Genomic DNA, 20,148 nt, shown 5'->3' with positions numbered 1-20,148 from the left:
GATGCGACTGTCGTCTGTAAACGGAGGCTCAATCCACCTGTTGTGGGCGCCTCTGGGCGCCCAGCGGTTACACAGGGTAGGGTTGGATGTGGCTGTTGTGGCGGTTGGGGGCGTTTTGCAGAGCATTTTGTAGGGCATTTTTCCTCTACACAGCTTGGCAAATCTATCAAATCAAGCAACGCAAATCGAACAAGTTATTTGGCTAAATTAGAGGTCGATTTGCGTTGATTTGCGTTGAATTTGTTTGATTGCGTTGTTGAGATTTGCGTTGCGGGAGACCTTGCTCTGATGACCCTGTTGGCATCGCCTGGCCCTGTGGGCTTTATATCTCTGGCCTTCCAGCGACTGGCAACACCACCAGATTGGCCATCAGGGAGGCCACCAGCTCCTCCAAGCCTGCCACTAGTTACAGCACCGGGCAGCAGCACTAGAAATAGTAGCAGCGGCAGCAGCGCCCCACGCAAGTCTTCGAATACGCGACGCTCTTAAGGCGAAACATCTCGACCTTTCGATTGGTGTCTCACGCCTGCGCAGCATGACGTGTTGGAGAGAGACGGGACGGGTGGGGGTTGAAGGGCAGGGAAGATTGTCATTGGGAGATGGCGCTGGATTCGCCGTTAGCGTTGGGATTTGTTAGCGGGCGTTGGGTTGGGCTTTGGCAAAGAAACCGGATCTGCTGGTCGGATCGGTGAGAGGGACGAGGGATTGGTGTAGGGGCGCGGGGGAATAGCGAACTCTGCTGGTCAGAGACTGGGGAAGATGAGAGGGGGTTGTTGGGGGGTTCTGTGTGGACGTTCTACGATAGGTACCTACCTAGGTCAGGTAGGTACCTTAACCTATGTTGGCAGGTAGACCGTAGAGGGAAAATACATAAACTTGGCTGGCCCAATGTTTTAACAGTCGCAAGCACCATGACATGACTGCCATTGAGCCGGGAGCTATAATTACTACCTACCTACCTAGCTACCTGACCTTCTGCATTGTCCCAAGTTGCTTTTGGCTACATACCTACCTTACTTAATTGGACGGCGTAGGAGCGTGTCACCCACCTAGGTACCTGCCTTTGCCGCATAAGGATCAACAGAATTGATCTCTTCAGATTCAATCCCTCCAATTCAGCACAGCTTTGTTCAGCCCCGCCAATGTTCTCTTCCAACGAACCCCGACGCGCGAATCGGCAGATGCCCCTTGTACTTCCATAATCCCCCTGTTTTCGGAACAGAACAGAAAACCCATGCCAGCTCGCCCTTTGTTCATTCGACTCGAATTCCTACTTGAAACCGCGACGCCCCTCCCGCCTTCTCTCTTCCGCTGAGTGTAATCCCCCCCTCGCTTGGCAACAAGCGTCCCTGTAACCCACATAGTGCCGCAACCAAGCAAGACAAAGTAAATCAGAGGTATATAAGCAACTTGAAGCATCCAACACAATGGCGCCGAAACGAGCGCCATCCGGCACCCGCAGCAGGCCGAAAACTCCGGCCTTTACCAACCCTGCCCGCGTCGAAAAGGCTTACAAAAAAAAGTCCACCAACGCGCAGCCGCGGCGCCCCAAGTCGCCCACCACAATGACAGCCGTGGCGAGTGCGGCCTCCAGCCCACACTGCTCCCTTTGCGTCTCCTCTCCCGATCCTCCCACCGAATCCTGTGCCGTCACTGCCACGGAGCCGGCTATTAGCAAACCGGCGACCTTCCACCGCCCGACAACAGACCCCGCCAGCACGAAGCTGGCGGTCAAGTCATGGCAAGATGAATGGGCGGAAGACTTTGACCCGCCGCCCGAGCATTGCGACAAGTCGGTGCGGCCGGACTACCAGTTCGAGCGGAAGCTGCTGGCTTGGGTCCGCGAGCTCCAGCAGCAGCTCGCTGCGGTGACGGCGGAGCGGGACGCGGCGCTGGCCCGGCTGGGACGGGTGGCAGCATCTAGTTAGTGATGGTTGGTGGCTGACTCGCGTCCCAGAGTCGGGGATATGACTGCTAAGGTCAGTCAGTGGAGGGTGTGGTGTTATACCTGGCAATCGCAATAGGAGAAACACTAGGCCTGACCGCTGGTGACACCGCCGACGGTGACACCCTTGAGGGCGGTGTTGAGGGGGATGATGGATCCGGACAGAAAACAACGAAAGAGGAAGCGAGAACCAGAGCTTTCTTTCCAAGCTTGGGTCAGGTGCCTAATTATTAACCTTATCATGCGGTCGATGTTGGTCAGAGAGAACTCTGATTCAGAATATAATTACTAGTTCCTTGTTTTACCATGTTACAGTTTCTTCAGTGTAAAAATGTGAGTCTCGGCAGTGGGGCGTTCTATTTTCCCTCTGTCATTCTTGCTCAACACAAACGAATGACGAGAGGCCCGTTCAAAAAAAGGAACAAAACCGTGCGCAGTTGGGTTGCCAACTGCATCGGCGCCTCCTTTGGGCAGTTGTCTTACATACAAGTAGTGCTGAACCGTGTGAGACATGGGATTATTTGGAGATAATAAACCGCAATCCACGTTTCCTCGGCTCACCTGAGCTGAGTGCACAACCTTTCCTCGCCCATGACGCACACCGTGTGTTTTTTGGCTTTCGTTTCCTTTTCTGCGCGGCTCCTTCGACCCCTGCCTCAGGGCCTTCTTCAAGCCACTGGGCCAATCATGGAGACGTGCACCGACCGACACACAAGGACGCGCGAGAAGGTGCCAGCAACTCACCTTGGCTTACGGTAACACAGGCGCGCCGCATGCTGGATGTTAGAACTTAGCGATATATCAGGAAGCCGTCATGGTCAAAAAAAGAATATCTGACTGGAACAAGCAGGGCGAGGTATCACTGCGACCTCTCAACACCAGACAGTGACACACTCGGACGAAAGTGCTCTGACAGTTTGTTCAGGGTCTGAGTTTGCCCCACTTCCACTGAGTGGCTTGTGCTAGTGGATGATTGGGTTGTTCGAGGTGGCGTTCCTTGCTGCGCCTGTTTTTGCAGAAAACTCCCAGGAGCCCACGACTGCCTTTCCTTTCAGAAATAAAAGGGCCCTCACTCAAGCACCTTTTTCGAGGTGGAGTGCGTTGCACTTTTGCAACACCCCCCCCCCCCCGGCGGCAGTCAATGCTTCCGATTCGACCCCCGGTTTTGAAGGCCCTCACCTTCCCAACATCCCTCTCCCCTGCTTTCACCTCCCTCGTCTACTATCCTCGTATGATAGAGCGACGCCGCGTCCCCGCTTATCCCAAGGCCACCGGTACTCCTCGTTTCGTCGCAGCGGTCCGGCTTGACGTGTTAAACCCCTGCCACTCCCAAGTCCTGGCCGACCTGGCCTCCTTTGTACAACACATCGTGACCTGCAGCTCCTCGCCGCCTCCCACCCATCGTCCATCTCGAACTTTCATGGGGCTGCGATGGGCTTAAGAGACTGAGATTCTTACCCAATGGATGCTTGCCTAACGGGCCTTGATCACCACCAACGAATCGTCTTCGCCCCAGGGGGTGGGAAAAAGGTCTGAGTCCCCCACCCACCACCGTGATGGGTCCCCGGCAATCCCATGTGGGAGGAGTATGCATGCTGGATCATCGATGCTTTTTATCAACGCCCCGAACATCCCGTTGGCTGATCAGAGCGGTGTCGGGTGGGTCATTCTCAAACGGTCGACGGCTTGCCTAGCCTCGTCTATAAAGAGGGTCAAGTCGCTCCTCTTCTTTCCCTCGTCCTCCGCATCTCTTCTCCTGCCATAAGCTGCCACATCAGACGCCGCGGCAACTTCTCTATCATCATCATCACTTGTTAAACATGTGTGAGTTGTCCCTATGTTGGTGCTAGTGCTGTTAGTATCCTCTTGAGCTGGACCAGTTTCGTCAGGCTAATAAACTTCGGTGGATATCCTCAGCCGGTGAATTCGAAGCCGCCAGTGCCGAAGGCCTCATGCGAGGAATGGGATCATGGGCCGAAGCAGCACTAGGTGTATGGGTCGAGACAGCTCCCGGCATTACAGTCGGGCCCGTGATCATCCCCATCGCCCTTATATCTTGTAAGTGTCTGTCGCCCACACCTTGCCGACATGATCATATTGACCCCTATTAGCCCGGGCAATGCTCAACCCCGAAACAAGCACGGAGGGGCTTCCGGTGTATTGCCCTGCTGGGTCCCCGGCTCGGGCGTACTGCAGACTCGGATATGGTTGGGGTAACAACTGGCACTGGCTTTAAGCGGCCGATGACGTTCATGTCAACGGAGTCGGCACGGTCACGTTTGGGAGCCCGCCTGAGCAAGCCGAGCTACACTGAGGATGCCCGACAGAGACTCATGATGGAGTGTTGTGGAGTGGACAGGACATTTGTGTGATAGTAAACTGGTAGTGAAGACCAGGTGACAGCTTTATTAAACTTAAATGTTCCTCCCAACACCCACTGGTTTTCTTCGGGTCATAAGGCCGCACAAAGTTGGTACTTTCTCGGCATGAGTAGGGCGTACTTGTCTTTGTTCTGGCGTCCAACTGAGAATACTGCCAAGCCTCAGAGCGAGTTTGGGGAGCACCTCGGCAGGGGCGAAAGGCAGTCATCCTTCTGAGCCGGCGTACTTCGGAGTCCCACCCAATCCCTTGCCGCTCGGGGCCCGGAGAGAACAATCCACCAGGAGCATGGATTATTTGCACACCCGCCCGGATGCTTCCCCCCCCCCGGTTGCGATATGCGGCCCCGTTCCTCGTCTCGCTCTGTGTGAGATTCAAGCAGCAGAGTTTACTCTTGCTCTTGGCAGCGCCAGCAGCGATAGGATTCCCTGGCCGCCGATTTCATGGTTCCACTAACGCACACTTTTTGGCGTCGAGCATATATGTGGTGCTAACAACCGTGTTACCGACCGGTACGTCCCCTAATCCGCCCACCTCCGAGCAACATGAAGCTGTTGATGCACCAACCACCCAAATATAATCGACCGGTTGGAGGGTAGGAAACCATGCCGTTTTGCAGAATGAAAGTTAGCAATGATTAATAGCCGAGTTAACCCCCTAGTACATGGTTGGACGGGACGCACCCCGATGTCCGCCGCTCTGTAAGAATACCTATGGACGCACCTCATCCAATGATTCAATTACCACGCCAACCCCCTCCCTTCCTCTCGCTCACGAGCCCGATCGTCCCAACGAGACTTCACGGAGACGTATCCAAGCCAGCCGCGCCCTGTTTGTTGGTATCCGCTGTCCGCCCTGAGGGTTAAGGCCCGCGAACTTCCACTTTTCCAACTATCGGCACGCTGTCAAACCTCCAAAAAGGGGTTGCACCAATATGAGGCCGTCCAGGAAACGGCGTTAAAGGAGCGTTTCTCAAACTGAACGAGTGGCCAAGAGCGGAGGGTTGACACATTTGAACGTCATCAGGGGAGAGCCAAGCACGGTAGCTGGCCGTTGAGATAACGGGGTTCTTCCAGTTAGCTGTAATCATTCTCTGTTTCATAGCCGTCCTATCTGAATCTCCAGACGATACCATTCCACCCCAGCCACTCGTGGGTTGCCCCGTGCCTGGTCGCACAATAAGTCTGCGTGACCCGGTTGTTTCTTGATCCACATGATCTTTCCCGCGCCTGCGCCGGGCGAGATCACCTGCAGTCACACGAATGTAACTTAGAGTCGGCCCCCATCACATTTTCATCCCTCACCCGTAACAGGATAGTAGCCGTCAACTCCGTGTTTTTCGACCGCTTGAGTGTGTAGGAATTGTGAGACGGCGGCCCTTTTGATGGCAACTCGAGTGGGAAGGGAGGTACCAGAAGCATGACAGGCATCGACACCAGATTGTCGATGCACGCCAAGTCATCTCAAGTTTTGTTTTGATGTTCTATTTTGGACATGTTTATTAGTAAACAGGCCTTGTGACGCGCCCCGGGCTTCTGCCCGGCGTCACATCAGCATTGTGTTGATACCTCGATAGGTCGACTTTCTCTTATCCTATTTCATGGTATTAATGAGGATAACATTAAATATTACCAGTTAATAACTCACTAGAGTTCACAAAGGCCTACATAACCACGCAGTTCCCATGTTATCCCCACCTGATGGTATCCACGAGAAGGAGCTCCGTCTTCAGTCCTCTATCAAGCGAAAGTTTGAAGATGCAACAGCAAAATATAGGAGCCGACAGGCCGATGTACCGTAATGTAAACAAGACATGTTGGAGGACGAAGTTCCCACGCGGCCCTAGCGATATTCCGGATCGCCAGCCCGGATACAGCAACAGCCCGTCCTGGACGACAGAAAGCTCATCATCAGTCCACTAGCCCATCCTTCTCGCTATCTTAGTTGTGACCCGCACCTTGACCCGTTTTCGTTATTACGTGGAGGCGAGAGCTAAGTAGGAGCAGGACCAAACCCGCTGAGCTCCATACCGTACCTTTCCAAGTTATTTGAGACCCCAAACCATACCGTCGGGTCTTTTGACCTTTGTGGGCGATGACACCCAGTTTTGTCAGCCCGCGAATCCCGACCGCTTGGATTCCGCTCGTATTAGCAATCACCGCCCAACGTAATGTAAGAAAAGGCGCCCTGTCGCCATGTGGCGCAATTTTCCATGGATCGACATGCATGTCAGCCGGAGGACGGTCCGGATGGGGCTCCGGTCTCACCGCTGAAGAGCTGGACCATAAATAAACAGTAAATACCCGCCCACAAATTTTCGGTCCACGACTTTTTGTCTGACACTCTAGTGAACATCAACTTGAATTGGCAGTGTAGCTCCTAACTCCTAGCCAGCATGATACGCCTCTCCTCCCTTCTCGCCACCGTGGTCGGCTTATCCATACCCATCGGATCTCACGCCGCGGTTGCCCAGGCACCTCATCAGCAGGAAGTCCGGACTTCGCCCGAGCATAACCAGTCCTCCCACCACGCAACCCCAATCCACAAGCGGACGGCCCAAGAAGTGATTGCACAGCTCAACCTCATCCCCAACGTCGAGAAGGGGTACTACGTGGAGACCTTCCGAGACACGGACAACGTCACGGAAAGCCGCTCCATCAGCACCGCGATCTACTACCTCCTCGAGGGGCACGAGGGCCACTCCCACTGGCACCGGGTCGACGCGGTCGAGGTGTGGCACTACTACGCCGGGGCGCCCCTGACGCTCTCGCTTTCTCACGATGACGGGTCGCCGGTGCGGGAGGTGAAGCTGGGGCCGGATGTGTTTGCCGGGCAGCAACCGCAGCTGGCCATCGGGAAGTGGGAGTGGCAACGGGCGAGGAGTTGGGGGGACTGGACGCTTGTTGGGACTACTGGTAAGTTTTGAGTTCGGAGTTTTTGTTTCGTTTGGAATATCATCGTGTTCCTGGACGCTAACGTTGACCACTTGCAGTCGCGCCGGGCTTTGATCCTAGCGGGTTTGAGTTGGCTGAGCCTGACTGGATGCCAAACGGAGCCTAGGGAACTTAAACGGACAGAAACCAGCCGGTTCGCGAGATAGATTTGAGACATTTGCTAGTTCTGTTCCGCGATAGACAGCCAGAAGACCACATAATAAAGGAATCTGGAAGGGCCAGCGATGGATCTTCCAGTCTCCATGAGTACCCGGACTTTTGTTCGGTTCTGGCCACAACGACGGTGATACACCAACCCCGACCCCCCTCTCACCTCAAAAAGCAGCCCCCATCAACCCGCCCATCATCATCCCCCCCATCAGCGGCATCATCAACGGTGTGCCAAACCCACCCCCAAACCCCCTCCCCGGCACCCTCCTATACTCCACCCCAGGCCGATCCCACCTGCCCCCGGCAAACCTTCCACACCCATACCCACCATACCCCATGCCATACATGTCCCCCTCAGGCCTCAAATACCTCCCCGCCGGCCCCGGCCTTCGCCCATCCGCCCCGTCATACACAACCTCACTCAGATACGGACTCAACCTCCGCACGCCCGTCACCCCGGGGAAGGTATGCCCCGGCGGCTCCAGATACAGGTGCGCGCGGTTCTCGTCGCGCCCCAGCAGCTGCGGCCGGCCCGTGCGCATCGCCTCGTGCATCGCCCGCCGCAGCAGCCGGTGCTGCCGGTACAGCTCGTGCTCGGCCGCCGCGCGGCGGCTGCGCTCTGCCGCGCGCTGCTCGTGGGTGGTGCCCGTGATCCGGTCTTTGAGCTTGCGGCCTAGGCTGCGCTTGGTGCTGGTGCTGGAGGCGTCGGAGTCGCCGTCGGTTTCCTCGGCGGCGATGTCGGCTGCGCTGGGGCGGCGGGGTGGGCCCGAGTGGGTAGCGCGGACTTGCTCGCGCTCGCTGGGGGGAGGGAGTCCAGGTAGGTGTCGTCGTCGTAGGGGTGGTGCCAGATGGAGCGTGGGGGGGAGGCCATGGTGTCGACGAAGAATTGGTGCTGGGTGTCAGGGTCGAACTCGCGCACCCAGCCTGCGGGGAGTGGGCGTAGCTCGTCTTCCATGCTACGGCGGGCAGGGAGGGGGATGCCGTTGCGCGTTTCTTGGGGGAGGGATTCTGGGCCGCCGTGGACGGCTTGCTCGTATGATGGGGGAGGTTCTGATGTTGTTGCCATGTTGACTGATGTTGTGATGTATTGCTTAGCTGTTATGTTGAGAATCGGATCGTTGGGAGGATTAAGGGTCGACGAGTATATCGAGGATGTTTAAGCTCAGTTCCATTCGTGGGTTGATGTTCAATCTAAGTTGCGGGACATACGTCATCCAAATGTCATACGATAGGACTTCATTATGTATCAGCTGCGGTGGCGACATGCAGCCCGCATCGGGAAACTTTATTTGTCCTCAATCCTCAACGTTGGTTGAGCCCCGCTGTTTCTCATTCACCCTTTTTAGAACGGCTATGCTAGAAAGAACCCCGGATGCTCCTCGTATAAAAATTAAATCGTTGCCGTCGTAAAGTCGTCACTCATTTCATGACCTTCATAACCCACCCCGAATGGGAGCCCACCAAGCCACCAGCTCTATACAACGTCAGATAAAAGCCCGTGAAACCTCTCTCTACCACCCGCTCTCATCGTCCGTATCACTACCATAATAACCGCCCGATTCGCCAGGATACAACCTCCTATCCCTTTCCCCATCCCTCACCGTCAACACCCTCTCCCACCTGACCCCCCTCCTCCCCGCCTCCCTCAAGTCTCTCTCCCTCATAGCCTCCCTCTCCCTCTCCCTCTCTCTCAACTCCCACTCCATCTCCAGCTCCCTCTCCCTCTCCCTCCGTATCTCCTCCCTCTCCCTCCCCAAATCCCTCTCCAAGTCCTGCCTCATATACCGCCTCACCGACGACCCCAGCACATTATCCCTCCCCGTCGGGTCATACCCACCCCCACCCCCACCGGTACTCATCCCCGGCCACGTCCCAACCAAATACTCACAATCCACACAATACCCCGCCACAACCAACTCCCGCCGACGCAGACAGCCCTCGCAGATCGCAACAACAGGCATCCCCATCCCCGCCGGCGGCATCATCGGCGGCGGCGGCGGACGACTCATACTAGCAGTCCTCGGCCGGCGCGGCGGGCGTGGCCGGGCGGCGCGCCGCTCGTCGAGGTCGGACGACTCCGGCGACGGGATGATGACGGGTGCCCTGCCGACCCTGCCGGGAGGAGGCGGGCCGGGGGAGGGGGAGCGTGGCGGGCGGGGCGCGCGGAGGATGGAGCGCGGGAAGGGGGGTTGGCCGCCCGGCGGGTGTGGTGCGGGGCCGGAAGAGGAGGAAGGGGGCCCGCCGCGGCGGGAGGCGGGCGTGGGGGGTGCGGGGGTGTAGGGGTTGGCGGGGTAGGTGATGGTGTTGCGGCGGGTGGCGCCGATGTTGCTGGGGGGTCCCGGGGCGGTGGAGCTGTTGCTGTTGCTGCTGAGGCTGGAGATGGGGACGGCGCAGGTGTGGGCGAAGGGGTTGGGGCAGGTGCAGTCCGGGTGGATCGACACCGGGCCGTAGTTGAAGTTGATGTGCACCGGGCGCTCGGGGTAGTCGTCGATGATGTCGTTGACCATGCGCACGTCGGTGGTGGCGACAAGGCCGCCGCCGCGGTCGCGGTCACGGTCTCGTTGGCGGTCGACCCGGCGGACCTCACGGGATATGTCCCGGTCTCGTTCTCGGCTGGCTTCGCGGTCACGGCGCTGGCGTGAACGGTTGATGCTTTCGGGGCTGCGGATGTGCGCTAGTGGGCGTGGACGGCGGACGCTGTCCATCCACTCAGGGGCGTAGCGGGCCATGTTTGTTTACTGTGTAGTTTTGCGGGCCGAGTTACCCTACTCTGGGACCAAGCAGTCTTTGCCAAGTGCGTGCCCCTCAAATCCTGGCCCTGAAAGCCCAAAGATGCCGAGTTGGTGTTGGATGAAGTTGATCGCTGAGACGTCGTTGACGCCGTTCCCCCTCAACAACGGGGAAGGCCACGGGTTGTGTTAAGGACGACACAAAAGGCGGAAATAAAAGTTTTAAATTGTTCGGCGACGTGTAAAACTCATGCACACAGCCCAGCGGGGCATCAAATCACCCTCTCACGCTCCTGACGCGCTGCAGCAGAGCCTTGTATTTGCCCAACCCGAGCCTGGTGCAACCGCTTGGCACACAAGTTGCAAAAGATGGCAGCGTTCGGGGTGCTCAACCCTGTTTAGATCCACTCGCCGGCATCAACAGGGCTCTCGATAGGCTGAAGAGGTTGGCGAGCTGCAGGCAGACACATGGTAAGACAGTCCATGAGTCCCAACGGCATGAGACGGCTGAGCGAAGCACACGAGTGTGGTATGTTGAACAAGTTGGCTGAGAGATTTACTGTGAAACTGGGCCTCGTGATGCCCATCTTCCACAAATCCTTGCATAGTACGGGCCTACGGGGGCATCGGAGGTCGCGAGTTGAGACAGAATCCCCACGTCAAGCCAGAAAATCCGGCTGGTGTTCGGAAAGTAAGCAGCTCGTTGTTCAGTGCGGAGTATGTACCGCAAAAATTACCAAGAGACCTGCTGCAACCCTTGACCGTGGCGTCGGACTCGGGGAGTGGACCGTGGCACGCATCCGTCCACGACCCCCGTCAACAACCATCGGGGTACCACTTTTCAAGGCCACCAGTTCACATCCGATCTTCCTCTTGCTCCCAGAACTGAAAGCACAGCACACTCCAAAACTCCAACGCAGTCACCCAAAAACCCTCCAAACGCCCACCCCGAAACCATGCCTCCAGCACCTCCACCTCCACCCCCTCCTCCTCCACCTCCACCTCTAAACCCCCCAGCGAACCCCCACCACAACACCAACACCACCACCGCCACACAAACAACCCCTCCCCCACCACCAACCCTCCCCCCAGCCCCACCCAACACAACCCTCGTCTCCCTGCTCATCTACAACGGCCACCCCTTCGCCGACCACTGGGAATACTTTGTCGCCTCCCCGTCACGCGCCACACAGGGCACAATAATCCAGGCGGCGGGGGATGTGAGGAATGGGTTCTGGCTGGAGGTGAAGCGGGGGTGGGATTTGGAGGGGGAGATGGGGCTGGCTGCTGGGGGGAGGGGACCCTGTAAGAGGGTGGGGTTGGCGTGGGTTGGGTTGGAGTATTTTGGGGAGGGGGTTGTTGAGGAGGGTGTGGTGGGAGACGGGGTCAGAGATGGAGATGGGGATGGGAATGGGGATGGGAATGGGGATCGGGTTGGGGTAAAGGGGGTGTTTGAGGGTGGGAGGGATGGGGAGGTGGTGGTGGAGGGTGTGGCGAGGTGTGAGTTTGAGAGGATGTTGTTCAAGGTCCCGGCGCCGGAAAAGACGTTGAGGACGGTGGATAGAGATGGGGGACAGGTACGTTTCGGAGGGGTTGCCCTTCATCATGCATATGGCTGACTTGTGCAGAACGAGAAACGGACAAAGATCACGCAGCGAAACTGCCAGACGTGGGTGGTCGAGTCCGCGGAGCAGTTGGTGAGAGAGGGCATCTTTGACCAGAAGGTGGTGGACTACCTGCGGGCGACCAGCATCATGACACCATCTTGACCAGAAAATGGACTGGGATTTGTACTTGTGTTTGTTGCTAGCAGTGTTTACTCCCCTGTTCCTTCCCCCTCCCCTAAAGCCGTGCCTTTGCCCGCTCCAGCTCGGCCACAACCTCCCCATACCGGTCATACGCATCCTTCTCCGTGTCGAAATTGAGCAGCCACTGCTCCCGCACCAAGTGGATCATCTCGGGGTTCTTCCACACCTTATTCCAATCCGCTTTGTGCCACCGCTCCCTCGTCTGCGGACCCATGGCCTGCGCGCGGTGTACCCTCTCATACCTCAACTTCTCGTATGCCCGCAGCGCCCTGGGAATGTCCTTGTCCCCGCTCAGCTCCAAGCACGTCGCCAGTGCCACTCCATCCTCGATCGACTGGCTTGCACCCTGGATAGAGGTCGGTAGGAAGGGGTGTGCTGCATCGCCTATCAAGCAAATCCGAGCCTTTGGTGAAATGAACGTCGGGAGGGGATCGCGGTAGACGAGTTTGTGGTCGATGAGCCGTCCGTCGGGGGTTGACTTGACAAGTTCGTGCACCACAGGGCACCACCCTTCCAGGTACTTGAGCGCCTCTTCCGGCTTACCCGGAAACTGCCAGCTCTCCTCGATGTTCCCATCGTCAATATGTGTAAACACCCAGTTCACCTCGGTCCCGTTCTTGATGCTCGACGCCAGGAAGTGGATATCCGGTCCGATAAACCCCATGTGCGAATCCCCGTCGGTCACCAAGTGCCGGATCACCGGGTTGTCCCGGATGCGGTCGGCGGGGAACCAGGCTCTGTAAACAGCATAACCCGACGACTTGGGGTTCTCGTCGAAGCCCAGCACAATCTTTCTCCCGCGCGACCGCACCCCTTCGGCAGCGATGACCACGTCGGCCGAGAAACGCTCCCCGTTCACCACCACGCCCGCTTGCGGAGGGTAGTCGGTCTCAAAGTAATCCTCCACCCGCGACCCGAGCCGGATATCGATCCCTCTCGCAACGGCATGCCGATAGATGATGCTATGCAGCTGACCCCGGTGGCCGTTGATCCGTCGCCCCCAAGCCTTCTCGTGGGCAAATGACTGGCGGGTCACGAACTTGCCCTCGTGGTGGTACAAGTCGAGCCAGGTGGTCTGGCGGGCGATGGCCTCCATAGCGTCAACCACCCCCGGCCAGCGCTCAAATGCCCGCGAACCATTGGGGTCGAAGCTGATGATGTCGCCGATGCGCGTGATTTCGTCAATATCGTCAACCTTCTCGAATAGCGTCACCGAGTGCCCCTTGCGGTCGCACTCGATGGCTGCCGACAGCCCAGCGAAGCCCGCGCCGACGATGATCACCTTGATGCCGGACGGCGGAAGGCGCGGAAATGTATTCGCCATTTTCTAAACGTTTCCCTTTTCCTCAACTTGGGCGATTGAAGGGGCGGGCCTTGTGCAAGATTGGGGAGGCCGAAGAGTGGAATGTGGATGATCACGGATGAAGAAGGGTTGCGATCCTGGCTTCCTCACGAACTGGCCACCTCGGCACGGTGCTTGTTTTAACCCCGACGGCAATTGACCTCTCACGGTGCTCGATCGAGCATGGCTGACGCTCGGCAGGTCGTACCGTCGTCCTGGGTTGTTGGTTCAGACCATCTCCCACCAATCGCCGCTTAGGCTGAACTGCCGACCCCCGCCTTGTCCGGGGTACGTGGACATGGAAGAGTGTTGTCTCCCATCCTCATCCTGGGGGTGTCCCATCCCGTGATCAACGGTTGCTCCAAGCACGAGGAACCAACAGCGGAGCGATCAGATCGTCCACAAACCCCTGGCCTCACCGCCAACTTCAACCAAGTGACCAGCAACATCCCAGTGACGAGCAACCGGGCCGTAGGGCTAATTCCCATTCACAGAAATCTACGAACGGAGAACGAGTTTCCCAAGGAATATTTGTACTGCAACTAACAAGCTAGATGCAAAGGGCAACTATGTACACGAAGACCCCCTAATACCCCCAAGCCCCTGAACCCCTGAACCCGATCCTCATCAACCGTGCCGGAATCTGGGACCTTGTCCTCTTCAACGAGCCTCTACGCTCCCACAGTTTACAGGCACTGAGAGTACCACTGGTTGGAGGCCTGGCAGGTCGAGCCGCTCTGGCAGCAGCTCGGGCCTTGCCAGCCCTGGCCACCACACTGTCCCCATTTGGCAGCGCACTGGAAGGAAGTCAGTTAGCAAGAGAGTTATGGAATATTGGGAGAGGAGAGAGAAGGGAAGGGGCTCATCAACGTACGCTGCCGCCGCCGCCGCCGCCGCCGCCGCCGCCGTTGTCACCACCGCCATTGTCACCACCACCGTTGTCACCGCCGCCGTTGTCGCCGCCGCCGCCACCGCTGGACGAACCGCCGACGTTGATGGTAGCCGAGCCGCTAGAGAAGTAACCCTCGGTGGCGACGATCTGGTAGTCGTGGGAGCCGAGGCGGAGCCCGGACTGGGCCCAGGCGTTGAAGTGGGCTTGCATGTTGACGCTGCCGCTGCTGCGCTTGTTGGTGCGGACCGACCAGAACTGGTCGAAGGTGCTGGTGCCCTCGATCGACGGCTTGTTGACGCGTTGCGTCTTGTAGACGTTGTAGGTCGAGCCGTCGGTGGTGACGCTGCCCAGGCGCTGGGCCCCGGTCGAGGGGTCGTAGGTGCCGAAGTTCTCGACGACGTAGTACTCGATGAGCGGGTTGCGGGTCCACCCGTAGACGGCAAGGTACGAGTTGCCGTTAGGGTTGTATATGCCCGTGTAGTTGATGGTCCTGGAGGTGTTGTTAGTCATGTCCAAGGTCGAGTCATGTCTGAACTACAAGTAGCTTCAACATACCGAGCAGTACCCGGGTTCCAGCCCTTGCCGCCGACCCAGTTGCCGTTGCCAGACCACCTCGCGCTGTACTGACCGCCAGCCTCGTTGGTGTACTGAACGCTGCCGGCACCATCGGTCCAGAAAGAGTAGTAGTAACCGTCGTGGGTACCAGTCTTGCTGCTGGTTAACGTCTGGCGCTTGTGCAGGCCGGGCAGCTCGCCGGGGGCGGCGACTGCCACGACAGCCGCTGTGGCCGCGAGGAAGAGAGAAGAAAAGGTAACCATTGTGGCGACTCGGTGCTCGAGTAAGCTCTAGGTTGGCGAGTGGTGAACGGGGTGGTGAGCTGGTCCCGGTGTTGGGAGGGGACGATCGAGGAAGTTATATACACACTTGCACCATACTCAGCTGCATCTGGCTCGGAGCATATGCCCTCGACACTTTCCCCAGTCGCTATTCTTAGCTAACTTCTGGACTTGTTGATGCCGCCCCCCGATCCGGGCTGGGGTACGCTAGCCCTGAAGTGATCGATTATCCCCTGTCTGCTCCATCACAATGCCCGGTTCCCGCCCCCTGCGTGTCATGCAACGCACCCCGCCCTTGGCATCACCTGGGATGCCCTCGCGGCGTCTTGCTGATCCGGGTGTGTCCGAAGCCTTAAAGTTAAGATGATGGAGTTGTTGAGACAATCATGCCCCGAAAGAAACCTATGCTGCTACCCTAGGTACTGTAGATCTAACGAGGGCCATTTTGGGTTTACACAGTATCCCTCGTCCAGGTCGTCCAAGGCATGGGCCTGCTTCCAGCAGCAATGAACTATGGCAGCCCAAAGCCTCTTGCCAAAGCGAACCAAACCCCACTACTCAGCTCAGGGCGCGATCATGGGGTAACGGCTTGTCCAGGGATAAGCCTCCGAGCCAAGGTATCTTGCTGTCCTCCGATGCAACAATAGAAAGATGGAAATGGTCAGGGGCCGCAAACTTCACCTTCTTGAGAGGAGCATCCGACCAAAAGCATGCTGCACCCAGTCCACATGAGCCGCACGTCCCGCAAACAACACTCTTCGTGACCCAGAAACCCGGTCAGGCATTGATGAAGGGGGCTCAGCAAATGAGAAAGGGGCAACAAGCCTCATGGAAACGTGACGCCAGCCCGGGAGGTGGGTGGGTGGGACCTTCTAGAAAGATACCGGCAAAAATGGCCGAGGAATTGCAGGCATTGACTGCCGATTCAACCGCCGGCTAAACGACGCCTGGTACGACCCCCAAGGGCCGGGACCGTTGGGCGGCTCACAGTCCAGGGTCCTTCTGGCTGGGTTCTTGGGCTTTGCGACGCCTGGTTGGTTCCGCGAGGACTTCACACTTGCTGAATCAGGGAAGTACGGCTCTTCGACCCCGAGAATTACTTCCGAAAGAAAGGCAACGGGGGGAACGGAAGGTCACAACGCCACCACGTCCGCCACCCCAGGCCTTGCCGTTGCCTCGTTGTGGCGACGGACTGGACCGAGGGAAGACGATAGGATGTTGTACTCTCAGGGTCCAGAGACAGGCACTGACGAACAAACCCTCTCCACGACTGATGTATCCTCACGGAATGGATTACATACCATCATACCAGGAGGCCGTTCTGAATACAGCCCACGGTGGGTACGCCATCCGAGCTCTGATCCGGGGAAGATCCAACTCCCACAGCATGTTCAGATGTTTAAAGTTTACATGTTCGGGGACTTTGAGACCATGCGTCCAAGCACTGTCACATTCGGCTCCTGTTATTGCTTAACCGCCACCGCCAGTCTCCCTTCCTTCTCAATGCCACTCAAGTGACTTCGCCAAACTTTAGCCAGAATTCATTCGTGCAGCAATCGGGACTCGGAGTCGCATCGCCAACTCATCAGGTTACCTTACAAAGAAACAGGCTGATATCACCAACCTCCATTCAACATGGTGCCCCGATCAAGTCTATTCCGGGGAGCGGCCGGTTCTAGCCGGTGTCGCTTCCCCGGAAACTTGATCCAAGGCCCCTGACACCGTCTCACTTCCATCAAAAGACTCATCAATGGGCCGCCGAGCCGCACAATCGAGATGCATGCACCAGAGGCTCCGAGGCAGGTAAGGTACTCTACCGACAGTTTCTTCTCTAATAATGTTACAGAGCAGCAGGCTGTCGGCTGTGGCTAGTCGAATAACAGGGTCATTGGGGCGCTTGTGCGTTCTCAACGTGCAACGTTCCTCCACATAATACCAGAAGATGAGCCTGCCGCCTTGGTATTGCTTATACTCTATCCACTACATGTATGTAACACATAGCCGAGTTGTTACTTCACCCTCTACTAAACGTTCAACCCGCCTTTCTGCCTGTGCCTACCGCCCCCGCGGACCTTGCCGGCTTCCCTAAACACCCATGTTGGCTTAACCATCGCTATAGTGGTTGTTGCGATATACGACAATCAAGATCATGGAATAGAGTCTAACATCCCATGCCGTGTTAGAAGTATGGTAATGTCTGTATCATCGGAGGCTTCAGTATCCCCAATTCAAGACAATATGGATAGAGAGAGTTTAGCAACGGGAAAACAAAGGAGTGACGAGTTAGACGGAAATGCCTGAGCAAAGCTTTGTATTGCCTTCTTTTTTTGTCCCTTTTCTTGTCCTATTCCTTTGAGGAAATATTGGTGCTTTGTGAATTGTGAGGACCCTGGACTCGCGAATCACAAGCACCTATACTACCTACGTAGTAGTATCGCAATGGGAATAGAGGTTGATCTAAAAGCCTCCAGTCACGCGACGCTTAGCACCTTCTAAACTAAAGCCCCATATATCCGCCGTGGGTAGACAGCACGGTATAGTTAACTTCCATGGCGGACTCACACATCAACAATGGCAAATCACTGAAGTTAACTATGGCTCAGCCTGAAGGCTCTTGTCCCTTGACGCTTTACCAACCTTGTGAACAATGCCGTGTTCTTTATTCGGGGTCCACTCGTTAGGTATTTTCACATGAGAACTTTGTCTGGACCGTTTCAGCTTTGCTCGAGAACATATTAACTTCCACATTTAAGAGTGCTCCTGTCACCGTTGCAACCACAAAGCGCACAGTCTCGGGTCGAAAACGACACAACTTGAAGCTTCGAATCCCAGGCACGGTACACACAAAATAGGTAGTTGGAAGAATTCCGAGCCCCCAGAGACAGCGGCCTCAGTAAATCGCCAATACTCCGGCCACTATCATTTCTCAGTTTGCTGACGAGGAATACACCAGCCAGTCAGCGACCAACACTCAATTGCCAAAACCTCAACTCCCTCGATACACGCGGCAGGCATCCGAGACCCTCGACCCCGAAGTGGGCTTACAACGAGATACACCCTCTCGGTCTCTCCCGTCGTCAAGCGACAAAGGTCCACGGAATCATATACATCACACAAGACAACACCGCAAGCGACCATGGCTCCCGACAACATCCACTTTCTCGCCGTGTGCCGTTATATCACCTCGGTGTTCTTCTGCGTCTTAGCATTAGCGGCCATCAAGATCTCGTACACGGTCCTCAGGCACGTCACGCTCGTGCTGCCCGACTTCGTCAGCGTCGTGCAGACCAAGGTCTGGACGTCCTTCCCCAGCATCCCGCCGCGCGTACACGTCGTCGTTTTCATTGTCTGCGTCCTGGTCGACCCCCCGTTGTTTCTTGTGTACATTACGTGCATCATCTTCCTGCCGTTGTGGCTGGCGGCCATTCGCATCTCGTACGCGGTCGCTAGGCATGTCATCATCCGCCTCCCGGCTTTCGTCGAGGTTGTAAAGGCGGCTTTTTGGGGTTCCTTCACTGGGATATCAGTGTGGTTGCATGTTCTAGTTTTGTTGTTTTGCTACGGGTTCGAGGTGGAGGAAGCGGCCCGGCGTCAGTCCTTTTGGTACTACCTTTCCTACTAGAACATTGTTGTATTTCTATTGGTGTGGATATAAAAGGGGGGATTGGACGACCTCGGTAATTAGCTTCCACTAGGCGGAACCTAGTATGGGCAATGGTTGCTTGGGATTGAAGGTGCTTGGGATTGAAGGCAATGGATTGTAAATAATAGAAAAACACCACATACGATAGTACCCTCCCTGTGCCTAGCGCGCAGGTTACCGGCTTCCATAGAGTCATGTACTTGGCTACCGTTATCGTGGTTCTGAGACCAGCAGTGAAGATCATGTAACTGATTCGAACACTCCCTTGTCGGGCGATCATCCGTCATATGTGTGGGGGGGGGTGTTAGACTGAAGCCGATGTGGACGGGAGGTTGAAAAGTTGCAAATAAAGAAATGCCTAGTAAAGAAAGGGCCTGATGAAAACGGTTCCCCTTACTCTACTTTCTTCTTCCTCGTCTTCCCCGTTGTTTCTTTGTGGCGAATCTGCCCCTTTGTATATACATTAGGAGGGACGAGCGGAACACTGTGTTCCGTGTTTGGGAGGGCGGCTTTGCTTGTCAACTACAACTATGTCAGATATCGTCATTATACTAGACACGGTCTGGAAGCCTGCAATAACGTGGCGCCCACTATCTCCGAAACGAAACGCTTGGGGGTGTATCCAGGGCTACCAGTACCGTCAAGTCAACTTCCAAGGGATAGCCAGAGATGAATAAAAGAAAATGTCATTTACGGCGATGATGGCCCAGCCTCAAAAGACCTTGTATTTGAACGCTATAGTTTTACTCCGACCTTCGTGGACAATAATAATAACACTCTTTATTCCCCTCGGTACTTCGAGGCGATGTTGTCTGGACCGTTTTGACTCGCCCCTAGCACCTCGTTTCTATTCTATATTTAGGATGGCCGTGGTACCCTTTCATCTACAGAGAGCACAGTCTCTTGTTTAAATTGCTATAGCTCGGCGTTTTGGAACTCTAGCATGCCGCCGGAATAGTTGAAAACGTGCTACACAGGCCACATAACCAGTAAGCGCCTTGGTCATAATTATTCTCTACCTTGCTGACCGGATAGCCACGGACTAGCTACCAACCAACGGCCAGCTTTAAAGCCCTCAGACGCTCAAATAAACGCTGTACGCTTCCAAAGCCCGTACGACTGCGAACCCAGCCCAGAACGGATCACGCCCTCTCCCACGGCCTCCCTTATCACCAATCGACGGGAATCATGCACCGCGTCACGTACATGACACGAGGCAAGACCGTAAAGCGACACCGCGAAGAAACAATGTCCCACAAAGGCCTCCTCCTTACTGGCCTATCCACTTATACCGCCTTGGTGCTCTGGTTAGGCGTTCTAATAGCCGCCGGCCAAATCTCGTACGCCGTCATCGGACACCTCACCCGCTTCCTGCCCACCGCCGTCACCGTTATACGGACGACCATTTCACCAAATTCCATCGTCATCTACTTCGGGATATGCGGGATCTTGTGCCTGTTCTTGACGCTC

At 56.4% G+C, this 20,148-nt stretch overlaps 11 protein-coding genes across 11 annotated transcripts; 5 read left to right on the top strand and 6 right to left on the bottom strand.

Annotated features, from left to right (window-relative positions):
• Window positions 1–962: 962 nt before the first annotated feature.
• B0H64DRAFT_389663 (uncharacterized protein) lies at window positions 963–1,421 on the bottom strand (the record flags this gene model as incomplete). Its single annotated transcript, XM_062803353.1, has 1 exon — window positions 963–1,421. A coding segment is annotated over one exon (320 nt), but the record flags the coding sequence as incomplete, so codon positions are not given.
• Window positions 1,422–2,882: 1,461 nt separating this feature from the next.
• B0H64DRAFT_105897 (uncharacterized protein) lies at window positions 2,883–3,393 on the top strand. The gene has a single exon (XM_062797722.1). The coding sequence runs from the start codon at window positions 2,915–2,917 to the stop codon at window positions 3,251–3,253; it is 339 nt and encodes a 112-aa protein (XP_062660147.1). The 5' UTR covers window positions 2,883–2,914; the 3' UTR covers window positions 3,254–3,393.
• A 278-nt stretch (window positions 3,394–3,671) lies between these two features.
• Window positions 3,672–4,229, top strand: B0H64DRAFT_105903 (uncharacterized protein). The gene is made up of 3 exons (XM_062797723.1): window positions 3,672–3,769; window positions 3,863–4,003; window positions 4,057–4,229. The coding sequence occupies exons 1-3, from the start codon at window positions 3,766–3,768 to the stop codon at window positions 4,179–4,181; spliced, it is 270 nt and encodes an 89-aa protein (XP_062660146.1). The 5' UTR covers window positions 3,672–3,765; the 3' UTR covers window positions 4,182–4,229.
• Window positions 4,230–6,719: 2,490 nt separating this feature from the next.
• On the top strand, window positions 6,720–7,384 carry B0H64DRAFT_318993 (RmlC-like cupin domain-containing protein; the record flags this gene model as incomplete). The annotated part of the gene is made up of 2 exons (XM_062800413.1): window positions 6,720–7,239; window positions 7,317–7,384. 2 exons carry the CDS (start codon window positions 6,720–6,722, stop codon window positions 7,382–7,384), a joined length of 588 nt encoding a protein of 195 aa, XP_062660145.1.
• Window positions 7,385–7,592: 208 nt separating this feature from the next.
• On the bottom strand, window positions 7,593–8,888 carry B0H64DRAFT_456014 (uncharacterized protein; the record flags this gene model as incomplete). The annotated part of the gene is made up of 3 exons (XM_062807329.1): window positions 8,664–8,888; window positions 8,214–8,458; window positions 7,593–8,175 (listed from the first exon to the last, which is right to left on the bottom strand). The coding sequence occupies exons 1-3, from the start codon at window positions 8,691–8,693 to the stop codon at window positions 7,593–7,595; spliced, it is 858 nt and encodes a 285-aa protein (XP_062660144.1). The 5' UTR covers window positions 8,694–8,888.
• Window positions 8,889–9,217: 329 nt separating this feature from the next.
• B0H64DRAFT_372078 (uncharacterized protein) lies at window positions 9,218–10,157 on the bottom strand (the record flags this gene model as incomplete). The annotated part of the gene is made up of 2 exons (XM_062802205.1): window positions 9,218–9,243; window positions 9,317–10,157. 2 exons carry the CDS (start codon window positions 10,155–10,157, stop codon window positions 9,218–9,220), a joined length of 867 nt encoding a protein of 288 aa, XP_062660143.1.
• A 956-nt stretch (window positions 10,158–11,113) lies between these two features.
• B0H64DRAFT_320718 (uncharacterized protein) lies at window positions 11,114–11,926 on the top strand (the record flags this gene model as incomplete). The annotated part of the gene is made up of 3 exons (XM_062800480.1): window positions 11,114–11,512; window positions 11,615–11,749; window positions 11,786–11,926. 3 exons carry the CDS (start codon window positions 11,114–11,116, stop codon window positions 11,924–11,926), a joined length of 675 nt encoding a protein of 224 aa, XP_062660142.1.
• A 7-nt stretch (window positions 11,927–11,933) lies between these two features.
• B0H64DRAFT_389651 (uncharacterized protein) lies at window positions 11,934–13,386 on the bottom strand. Its single transcript, XM_062803352.1, has one exon. It carries the CDS (start codon window positions 13,287–13,289, stop codon window positions 12,000–12,002), a length of 1,290 nt encoding a protein of 429 aa, XP_062660141.1. The 5' UTR covers window positions 13,290–13,386; the 3' UTR covers window positions 11,934–11,999.
• An 82-nt stretch (window positions 13,387–13,468) lies between these two features.
• Window positions 13,469–14,215, bottom strand: B0H64DRAFT_389650 (uncharacterized protein). The gene has a single exon (XM_062803351.1). It carries the CDS (start codon window positions 13,793–13,795, stop codon window positions 13,562–13,564), a length of 234 nt encoding a protein of 77 aa, XP_062660140.1. The 5' UTR covers window positions 13,796–14,215; the 3' UTR covers window positions 13,469–13,561.
• On the bottom strand, window positions 13,895–15,268 carry B0H64DRAFT_105859 (glycosyl hydrolases family 11-domain-containing protein). Its single transcript, XM_062797721.1, has 3 exons — window positions 14,755–15,268; window positions 14,182–14,689; window positions 13,895–14,104 (listed from the first exon to the last, which is right to left on the bottom strand). The coding sequence occupies exons 1-3, from the start codon at window positions 15,015–15,017 to the stop codon at window positions 13,994–13,996; spliced, it is 882 nt and encodes a 293-aa protein (XP_062660139.1). The 5' UTR covers window positions 15,018–15,268; the 3' UTR covers window positions 13,895–13,993.
• A 2,608-nt stretch (window positions 15,269–17,876) lies between these two features.
• On the top strand, window positions 17,877–18,926 carry B0H64DRAFT_455999 (uncharacterized protein; the record flags this gene model as incomplete). Its single annotated transcript, XM_062807328.1, has 3 exons — window positions 17,877–18,522; window positions 18,721–18,740; window positions 18,827–18,926. The coding sequence occupies exons 1-3, from the start codon at window positions 18,172–18,174 to the stop codon at window positions 18,924–18,926; spliced, it is 471 nt and encodes a 156-aa protein (XP_062660138.1). The 5' UTR covers window positions 17,877–18,171.
• Between the last annotated feature and the right edge of the window lie 1,222 nt (window positions 18,927–20,148).

The sequence above is a fragment of the Chaetomium fimeti genome (genome assembly GCF_033439085.1).
Source record: "Chaetomium fimeti strain CBS 168.71 chromosome Unknown B0H64scaffold_3, whole genome shotgun sequence".
Classification (NCBI taxonomy): domain Eukaryota; kingdom Fungi; phylum Ascomycota; class Sordariomycetes; order Sordariales; family Chaetomiaceae; genus Chaetomium; species Chaetomium fimeti.
Note: the sequence above shows the minus strand (reverse complement) of the source record. Positions and strands in the feature narration are given on the sequence as shown.

What these genes read in the sequence shown, in the direction of transcription:
- B0H64DRAFT_105897 (XM_062797722.1), top strand. Translation starts at nt 2,915, where the DNA reads ATGATTGGGTTGTTCGAGGTGGCGTTCCTTGCTGCGCCTGTTTTTGCA.
- B0H64DRAFT_105903 (XM_062797723.1), top strand. An exon ending in CCCCATCGCCCTTATATCTT is followed by an intron (nt 4,004 to 4,056) that starts GTAAGTGTCTGT and finishes GACCCCTATTAG; the next exon opens with CCCGGGCAATGCTCAACCCC.
- B0H64DRAFT_389651 (XM_062803352.1), bottom strand. Translation starts at nt 13,289, where the DNA reads ATGGCGAATACATTTCCGCGCCTTCCGCCGTCCGGCATCAAGGTGATC.
- B0H64DRAFT_389650 (XM_062803351.1), bottom strand. Translation starts at nt 13,795, where the DNA reads ATGGGAATTAGCCCTACGGCCCGGTTGCTCGTCACTGGGATGTTGCTG.
- B0H64DRAFT_105859 (XM_062797721.1), bottom strand. Translation starts at nt 15,017, where the DNA reads ATGGTTACCTTTTCTTCTCTCTTCCTCGCGGCCACAGCGGCTGTCGTG. An exon ending in TGGAACCCGGGTACTGCTCG is followed by an intron (nt 14,690 to 14,754) that starts GTATGTTGAAGC and finishes CAACACCTCCAG; the next exon opens with GACCATCAACTACACGGGCA. An exon ending in GCGGCGGCGGCGGCGGCAGC is followed by an intron (nt 14,105 to 14,181) that starts GTACGTTGATGA and finishes ACTTCCTTCCAG; the next exon opens with TGCGCTGCCAAATGGGGACA.